This window comes from Terrapene carolina, unplaced genomic scaffold (assembly GCF_002925995.2).
Source record: "Terrapene carolina triunguis isolate 2854851 unplaced genomic scaffold, T_m_triunguis-2.0 Scaffold837, whole genome shotgun sequence".
NCBI classification, from domain to species: domain Eukaryota; kingdom Metazoa; phylum Chordata; order Testudines; family Emydidae; genus Terrapene; species Terrapene triunguis.
The window spans coordinates 1,429,208-1,438,749 of NW_020665188.1; the positions used below are offsets into that span (position 1 = coordinate 1,429,208).

General features: G+C 42.9%; 1 protein-coding gene across 1 annotated transcript; it reads left to right on the plus strand.

The window, feature by feature from the left end:
- Positions 1–257: 257 nt before the first annotated feature.
- Positions 258–980, plus strand: SOX14 (SRY-box transcription factor 14). The gene has a single exon (XM_024211862.1). The coding sequence runs from the start codon at positions 258–260 to the stop codon at positions 978–980; it is 723 nt and encodes a 240-aa protein (XP_024067630.1).
- Positions 981–9,542: the final 8,562 nt, after the last annotated feature.

Genomic DNA, 9,542 nt, shown 5'->3' on the forward strand with positions numbered 1-9,542 from the left:
TTGAGAGACTGATCACTCCGACCCGAGACACTCCTGGATTTCTTTTTTCACTTCTTTTCTCCTTCTTGTCTTCTTACCCCCCTCTTCCTCCGTTGACACCTTTCCCCTCCCCGTAACTGCCTGTGGTGGATTTGCCGGAGAACTGGTATGATCAGCTGAGAGTTTTGGGGTTCTTTTTGGGTGGCAAGGCAGGCGAGTCGGCTAGGTGAGCCCAGCCCCGCTGTGACTCCTCAGAGCGACCCCCACCCCACAGCACCATGTCCAAGCCGACCGATCACATCAAGAGACCCATGAACGCCTTCATGGTGTGGTCCCGGGGCCAGAGGCGGAAGATGGCCCAGGAGAACCCTAAAATGCACAACTCGGAGATTAGCAAGCGGCTGGGCGCGGAGTGGAAGCTGCTGTCGGAGGCTGAGAAACGACCCTACATCGACGAGGCCAAAAGGCTCCGGGCGCAGCACATGAAGGAGCATCCTGACTACAAGTACAGACCCCGGCGCAAGCCCAAGAACCTGCTCAAGAAGGACAGGTATGTCTTCCCTTTGCCTTACCTGGGCGACACGGACCCGCTAAAGGCGGCCGGGCTGCCTGTGGGAGCCACGGACGCTCTGCTGAGCTCCCCGGAGAAGGCTAGGGCTTTCCTGCCTCCCACCTCCGCACCCTACTCCTTACTTGACCCCAGCCAGTTCAGCTCCAGCGCTATCCAGAAGATGACCGAGGTGCCCCACACCTTAGCCACCAGCACCCTGCCCTACGCCTCCACCTTGGGATACCAGAGCGGGGCGTTCGGCAGCTTGAGCTGTCCCAGCCAGCACACCCATACTCACCCTTCGCCAACTAACCCTGGGTATGTGGTGCCCTGTAACTGTACAGCTTGGTCGGCTTCCAGTTTGCAACCTCCAGTTGCCTACATATTATTCCCAGGCATGACCAAGACTGGAATAGACCCCTATTCTTCAGCACATGCGACTGCCATGTAACACACCCACATACCCGCAAGCGAGACTTGGTTTGCAGTCAGAACTTGAGTTCACTCATGGGCATGTACATAGAAACTGCAGAAGCAAAAAGCCACCTGCATGGGAGAATGATGCCAGTGTATCTGATGGCACCTGGGGAAAGACAGAAAGACTTCTCTTGGAACTCAGAGACTCTCTAGTCAAATTAAACAAACAAAGATTTCTCTCTCAGCCTGGGGAAACTGGAACTGGAGGCTCAGCTAGGTGCAGAAACCTGTAAGAACTGTAAATGTGTTAAATCTTGACCTGCCCTTTTGGACTAAAGGCTAGGCGGTTTTGAGTTTTATTTATTATATTAATGTATATGAGTTCTATATTATCTGCTGTTATTTGGACTTGAATTTCTGAAGTCCTGGTATTTATTAATATTATTATTATTTCCTTTTGCACATTAAAAGACAAGATTAGCTGTGTTATATTATATATATATATATATTTTGCCATCAAGCACTAATAGGTAAAAATTGCTTTTCATGTCAAAAAGGCTCTTAAAAGTTACAGAAAAGGGAAACGTTTCTCTTTACAACATGATATGATAGTGTTTGCTTAATTTAAAACAGATAGTCTTTCAATTTGTGTGATCCAGTGCAACTAGACCTAAGTTCATTTTAGACAGAGCGTCAGGTATGAAGTCAGGCAGTAGAATTGTAAAAATAACTAAATAAACAAATAAGAATAAGACTTTAAAAAAGATGGTAATTTCAATATGTTTCAACCATGTCTTTGAAAAATGTATCCAGAAGGATTTTACCTCGTTAACCTGTTCATTTGTTGAACAAAGACATTTTGAATAAAGACAATCTGTCATTAAACAAGCAAACCATGTGGTCTGAATAAAATCCCAATTTTGACAAACTTCCTCCTAAAAGCACGAAAGCAAAGCTTAAAAGACTGAGTCGAATGGGACTAGCTCAGATGCTTCTGGCCAGGAAAGCATTTTAGGGGCCGATCCTGGGGGAAAAAACGTAGGTAGGTGAGTAACGCTATACGGGTGAGGGTCCCTACGTGAATTCAGTGGGACTACTCACTTGAGTAATATTACTCACCTGCGTTTTGGCAGGATCGGGGCATTTAGAGATTATAGGTATACATAATTTTTAATCTCATCTTCACTGGTAACTAAGAAGCCTTTTGCTGCGGTTTCACTTTGACTGGTTTATCCCTACACAGATTTTAATAACCACTTCTTATGTTCAATTATTTGCTAAAAGTGAAACAAATTGACTCAGTAATACACGGGAGAGGACGGCGTGTGTCTCATCTGCTTTCAGGAGAGGTTGGAGTACCTGATCTATTGGAGATATCAGTTCATAGCCAAGTCTAACTTAGCTGATTTATCAGGACTTTCCCCAAGGTTTCAAAACCAGGCTCCTTGGCATTGCCTCTTGTTTCCGGGCAACAATGTCTCTATTTCGGATCCACGGCGCCTCGTATTTTTAATAGCCTCCTTCAGGAGAAAGTTTTGGCGGACAAAACCCATGTGGTTGGCTGGCCTGTCGGGGAAGGGGACTGGCCTGCACAGGTAGCTATGAGCAGCTCGGAGTTATGCTTTGATGCGAGTCACTTGCTTCGCCAAATGCCCGGCCCCTTTAAACGTCTCAACATCTTTTTTTGGTCTGTCTCCCTTTCCCTCTCTCGGCGACCGTGTGTGGCATCCGCCTTCGTAAGCGGTCAGTTCTTTTTCTCCCTCAGCAGCGTTCAATGTAACTTTTACCACCCAATATAAGCAGCCTGCCGAAGCCGAAAACAGCGGATTAGCATATTGTCCTGAGCAATTAGCAATGTTTGGGGGGCTATTCATCAGGTCCCCTTTGTTAGGGAGGGATTTTCATTTTGGAAAAAAAAAAGTCGCAGTTGTCCATCTGGTTTGAGCTGAATGGCAAAGCGATCCGTGTTGTAGATGCTTTTCTCATGAAGTGCTCTTTTGAGACCGGAGTTAGAATTAAATGGCATAACACAATTAACATACATGGGGCCTCAATGGAAGGGTAAGCATATAAATAATAGATAGATAAATAAATGGGAGATCGGGCGGAGGGAGACAAAAGAACAGAGGAGAAAGGGTTTGAAAGGGGAGGTTAGAATGGCTGGACCACGCTTGTTTAGCATGACAAAGCACGCTTACAAAGCAGGACAATTAGGGAACTGGCTTGACTAGGGCTGCAATCAGGGGCACGGTGCTTTGGGACACTCAGGGAAAGCCCCAGTGAAAGGACCCCAGCGTGGCTCTGAGAAGGAGAGGCAGGAGCTGGGAGCCTGGTGGGTTCCTTCGCTGATTTAACCCCAGCTGACAGTTGCTGTCAGGCTCTGTGATAACACTCATAGCTCAGTGTCCTTTAACATCTACCCAGATTAGTTTTACAGTGGTCGGAGACAGAGCTGGGCCCAATCTGCTGCTGCCTTCTCCCCACCAGACTTTGGAGAAAAAAGGGGAGACGGGGGGAGAGGAGGGCAGAACCCGCCCCCCCAACCTACAGAACTGAGCACACCAGGGTATTTTTGCAGAGCCCCCCGCCCCCGCAGTAGATAGGTATGGAGGCTTTAGCCACTGACTCCTTTCCTGGTAGGGTGGATTAGGCTGAGCAGGGCAAATCTGTCCCGAGGGTCAAGATCTTGTCCACTTTTCCCACCCTAACGTGTTGGGAAGTGAAGCTCTGTGGGGAGGTTTTAAAGGGAAGGATACTGGGGTAAGTCCCCTCCCCCAACAGAAATGAGCCTGGGCAAAATATTCTGGGCAAAATAACACCCCCTTGATGTCTTGATGCACCAAATCACGTAGAAAAGCTACAGAGGTGAACGCTTTAAGATCGGTCTTTCCTCTCTTGTTCTCTGTCACCGATTTCCATGTCTCTCTTCACCTCGCCAGCACATTTCCCCGCCCTTGACTCAGCCAAATTATCCCTTCAACTGGCTTCTCCGTCTGCAGGTGTGCAGCTATTTTACTCGTGGAGATAAACATATTAAATAATCGTTCTGACACCGAAATGAACCGATTACCGACTTTGATGTCAAAAGGAGACCAAAAAAAGATATTCCCTAGAGGGGGGAAATGCTGCTCCTTGTCAAACCTGTTCCCCCACAACTGTCTGCCTCTTGCAATAAAATCATTACACAGAGGCTGCAGGGGTGTTAGACGCCACGCCTTCAGCCCGCTCCAAAAGAATATTGGGAGGAGATGGGACGACTCAAGGTCTTTGCTGGATCTCAACCTCTTCCTTGGGTGGGGAGTACTCTGCATAGCCCGCACGGAGTACAGCCAAAAAGCATACCCGGGCGGGCTAGCAAGGAGCGAGCTGCAAAGTTGTTTCATTTTAAAATCTACCTGAAAATGAAAGAGAGATCAAGTGAAGGAGGGACTTTTTCAGGCAGTAGCCGTTACATTGAGCTTTAAACACTTGTCACTGTTTCGATTGCTTTCCTGCTGCCTTGAAATTAACAAGTAACCTAGTGCAGAAGGATTAGGGGGCTCATCCGGTTTGTTTTCGTGGAGTAACTTATTTTAAGCAATTCTCTCTGCTGCCATAAACCGTATTTCCTCCTGTCAAGCGAATTACTCAAACGCGTTAAGATGATTTCTTTTCCATTTCTTTAAAAGCCCAATAATAAACCTCCCCGAAGAGTCGTTTGATTTTGTTTAGGGTTCTGGTCGCAGAGAGAGAGAGAGAGCGAGAGAGAGAGAACCAGGTAGCTAGTCAAAATAATTTTCTTCTCCCCTACCCGCCCAAAAGAAATCAGAAGGAAAAAAAGTAGATATCCCTAATGTGGTTACAAGTATAAATGCTTAATTGTTTAAGAACTTTGCTGTGTGTGTGTCAGAGAGGTAGGATATACAGAGAAGCATTACATGGTGTTAAAAACTTTATTTTAAAGGACACATTAAGCCATAAGAAGTCTTTGAGAGATATTACTTATTTCTGCTTATTAGTGATAATAGCAGAGTAAATTTGCTATTGAGTGTATCAAAGCCATTCAAAGAGACTTTGAAACATCAAAAAGATTTCAATTCTGATTTTCCGGTTTTATTCCAGCCCCGACCTCCTGGCTACAGTCCTTGATTGCACTGTTTAAAAGCTGGTGATCAGAAATATACCTTCATCCTGTGTTCTAAATACCTCATGAATTTAAGAAACAAAAACAACCCCCCCCCCCCCCCCCCCACACACCTCTTAGATAATTAAACAGCGAAAATCCATAGCGGCCATCAATAGAAGGCTGAGAATTTTGAGCTGTCCGTTCTACATATGTAATCCTTATCTAGATTATACATACGCATGTGCTTTGCCGTTGCAGTAACTTCAAAGGTATGATGTAAAGTTGTGCAGGTGAGAACGTGTCCTCATATTACAAATCAAATAAACAACGCAAGCCCTCAGCTTTCTCTGAATGGGATGTGATCTTTAAGATCCAGACATAGAAGGGAGGTGAATGTACTTAAGGAGTGTAATATTTTAAAAAATCCCACAAGTTCTTTCCACGCCTAAAATAAGCGAGGTCTTTTTACACCTTGCTAAATGCCTGCAATCGAAGCTGCAATCTCTCCTCTTTATCTTTGCTCTCCCTTTCAACCCCAAGTGGGTTACTTTTTAAAATGGGGTGGGGGTGGAAGTGGGGGACATGATGGGTAAGGAAAGAATCAGCAAAAAATTGCACTTTTATTTGTAAACCGAATGAAATTGACGCAACCCCCCCCCCCCAACACACACACAGTCACACGTGAGACTTTAGAATTGTGGAATGAGCCTGGAAAAAATGTGAATCTGTATCATCCAGATGGGAAGCAGGGCCGTCAAGGTGAGAAAGGGACAATGGGTGGGGAAACTGAACAGCAAAAGAAAGAGATCAAAAGTGTGGAAAGCGACAGTCTGTGCTTTAAAACAAAGAGCAGGTGCAAGGGTATTAAGGACGTGCGAGGAATAGAGATATTAGAAAAGGGGGCGCAACGGAAAGCGAGTGGGGGCGAAAAGGTGCGAAATCTAGAGACACATTGGGCGCAATCCAGTGAAGCTACAGGAGGGGGAAGAATGATAAAAAATAATGTGACTGGGGAGTTAAAGCAAACAAAGGGAGCGGAGGGGAAAAGCGCAGAGAGGCTGGCCAGGGAGACAAGAGTTCTTTAGTCTGCAAATGACACCTGAAGTTAAAATTGTTCTCCAGACATGTCCCTACTTTTAAATTCGGAGCGAGAGAAGGAGTCCCTGATGGTGCTTTGGATGCGTTTGTAATTGATCTTTCCCCCTTCGTTCTTTAATTTTACCTCCTGCCTTTCTTCCATTCGTTCACACGCCTCTGTTTCAGCTGGGATTGTTTTATAGGAACATCAAAGGGAAAAGCCAGCCCTTTTTTTATTAGGGCAAATAACAAAATACTTCATTATTCCTGAACACGCCACATTTGAATAGCTAAACAAGAAATAACGTGCAGGGTCTGTAAAGATCACATTCCAACAACCAAATATTTGTACATGAAGCGCCCAGAAATTAAATGCAGGTTGATGCCAAATTAAGGAGGAGAGAGACAGAGAAAAAGAGCCTCTTTGAGTGTGTGAGAGAAAGAGGGGGAGGGCAGAGAGATGAGTAGCTGGTAATTATTGAAATATAAGATGAGATTAATTCAAAGGAAACAAACTATGAAAACAATTGGAGCTGAGTGAAAAGCAAACCCCGATTAGAATTTGCTTGTGGTTGTTGTCTGTGTGTGTTTTCCCCCCCAACCCATTGTCACAGTGCAAGGCAATGGGATTTGCACACTTGAGGTGTAATAGCATTACTGCATTAATTAAAATTTTCATTTCACGTCCAGATTGTTTACTTATCTGCTAGAAACATATGTTGAACGAAGTTAAGATTCTGGATTCCGCACTGTTGCCCAAGGTGCAATTCAATATGGGGTGTGTGTGTGAAAGGACGGCTTCAGATTTTTTTTTTATTACATCCTCCAGCCTTATCTTGGTGCCGTAAATTATAAGGATACTCCATTGAACTGAATATGAAGATTATATTTTGAACATCGCTTCCCAAAGCATGCACAGCTCCGCTTTGAAACGAAACAATCCGCCCTGCGCCAGAGTGGCTTCACTGCAAAGCCTTCCTGCCCCAGACGCTCCCATCTTATGCCCCCCAGTGCCCAGTTTAGCGCCTTGCCCCTCCTGGACAGAAGGAATTTGAAGAAACAACTGCACCAGAGAGAGCACTGTGAGAGAACCACTTCCCCCCCCCGGCCCTCCGCAATAGCACAGATCTCCCCCGTTATCACTGTTTCGGGAACAACCCGTGTGTGCCTCCAGATCATACATACATAGCAATCAGTTCCACGCACGTGTGTATGTTGCTGTTACCTCAATAAAGTCATTTGCACATTATGTATATAATAGGTAGTTTATGTCTCCCAAAGCTCTTATTTTAAAGGGGTCAATCAGACTAGGCAAAATAAAAGCATAAATTTGAATTTTTTTTGGAGATTTCCCTACAAAACAGAGCAAAGGTTGCTAAATTTCCACACCTTATTTTCTATCCTTAAAACCAGGAGCCCTCTCCTTTTCAGAAACACTAACACACACACACAAAAAAAGGGAGCTGCGCATGAATATGAACGGACTAGCTCCCTAGTCAAGTGTTTCTTAGTCTATTTTATTTCAGCAGAACAAACCGAGAGCAGCTCCAGAAGTGAATCCAATCTCTCTTATCTCACCCAGGCTCCTTTCAGGCTGAGATCAGAGAAGGGAGGGAAAAAAGAAGAGAGAGTAATTGTTCTTTATTTATTTTTTAATTTAATACGACAGACACCGCTTTCAGGTCATTTATATGCCTAATTTAGTGATAAAAGTCAATAAGCGAGGATCACAGTTCTGTCCCCTCCTAGTAAATATTTCAGAGTAACGAGGGAAACCACAGTTACAAAAAATACACTGGGCTCTTCAAAGCTTCTTTCTGCCTCATCGTAATTGTAATACGTGTGTCTTTATAATGTAATTAGTTGGATTTTTGTTTGGCGGTGACAGTCAAACAAATAGGCCTCTTTCTGGCGGTTAAATTTTTATCTGGCTCCATGTGCATCTTTAATGTACACACACACACACACGGAAAAATACTTTCAACATGTCATTTTCATGAGCATAGCCAGCCCCTTGGAAGAACCATTGTGGGTTTTGTAGCCCAGACATGGCATTGAGGTTAAGCAAGAGGGAGACAAAAGCCAAAGTTGAAATAAACACATTTCTTTCCATTCAGGGTTATTGTTTGTTTGTCTCTTTATTTTTTTTTGGTGTGTTGGTTTTTGGGGGGAGGGGAGGTTTTTTGTTTTTCTAATTTTTTAAGAGGACCTCTATGAAAATGGTAAGGTGTCATCTTCTCCTCTAGGGCTATCTGTAATTGAATCTAGGTCACTATTCTAAAGCAAGAAAAGTCTGCTTCCCACTTTTCTACATCAGCCTGGAATTTGGGGGAAGGAAGGGGGGGGGGGTCTTGCAATTTCATTTAAAATGTAATGGTGGATGAACTGATAAGCAAATAGGGAAAAAGGCTCTGCTTAAAAGAAAAAAAATGGCATGGTTTTAATATGCTTCCAGATGGGGGGAAAATGATTTACATGGGAGTTTATTTCCTCTTTGCTGATATGAAAGAATTACAGATACAAAACCCACTGATCTATAGAATAAAAAAAGAAAAGAAATGTTATTTTCCTGTAAAGGTATCAGTTCATTTATATTCATTTAACCATCCATCCATCAATTCACTTTCTCACTCCTTGCACATTCTCCCTGGCTCTGTTAAACCTTCCCCACCAATATACTTTTCTAGAATATACAATGAAGTTTCCTTTAAAAAAAAGAAGAAAGAGAGATTGAGTTGAAGTAGGTAAAGAGAAGAAGGTTTTCCCCTTGTGTATTTTACATTATGAATTTTAGGAGAATGTTCAGTATTTTAAATACACATGTTTTTGCTTCAATTTTGAGAGATTTTGTACATACATACACACACATGTACACACTGTATATTATATATATATACTATATATAAGTATATAATATATACATTGTATATATATATATATGTATGAGATACACAAATATAAAAACACATATATTATATGTATACACACAACATACATATATGCTGTATACGTCTATAGAGTATTCATATATACAATGTACATATATAGTGTGTATATACACATCATCTCTCTCTATATATAGACACAATGTTTCAAAACTGAAGCAAGTGTGTATATATATGATTTTAGATGTATTTTATAATATGCGTGTGTGTGTGTGTGTGTACAGGCAGAGAGTGTTAAAGAAATTAAATGTCCCTTGTCTTAAAATTTATGGAAGATTTTATATAGCTATAAATGAATTTTAAGTAATTTTAAATTTTCCACTCAAGGAAGGGCATATATATATATATATTCACTCAATGAAGGACATGGAACTGAGCTACAAATTCCTTTTTGTAAATAGTAACCAGCTACAGCAATGAATGAATCTTTCCTATTGGCAGCAGTGCATTCTATTAAAGCAAATCCACT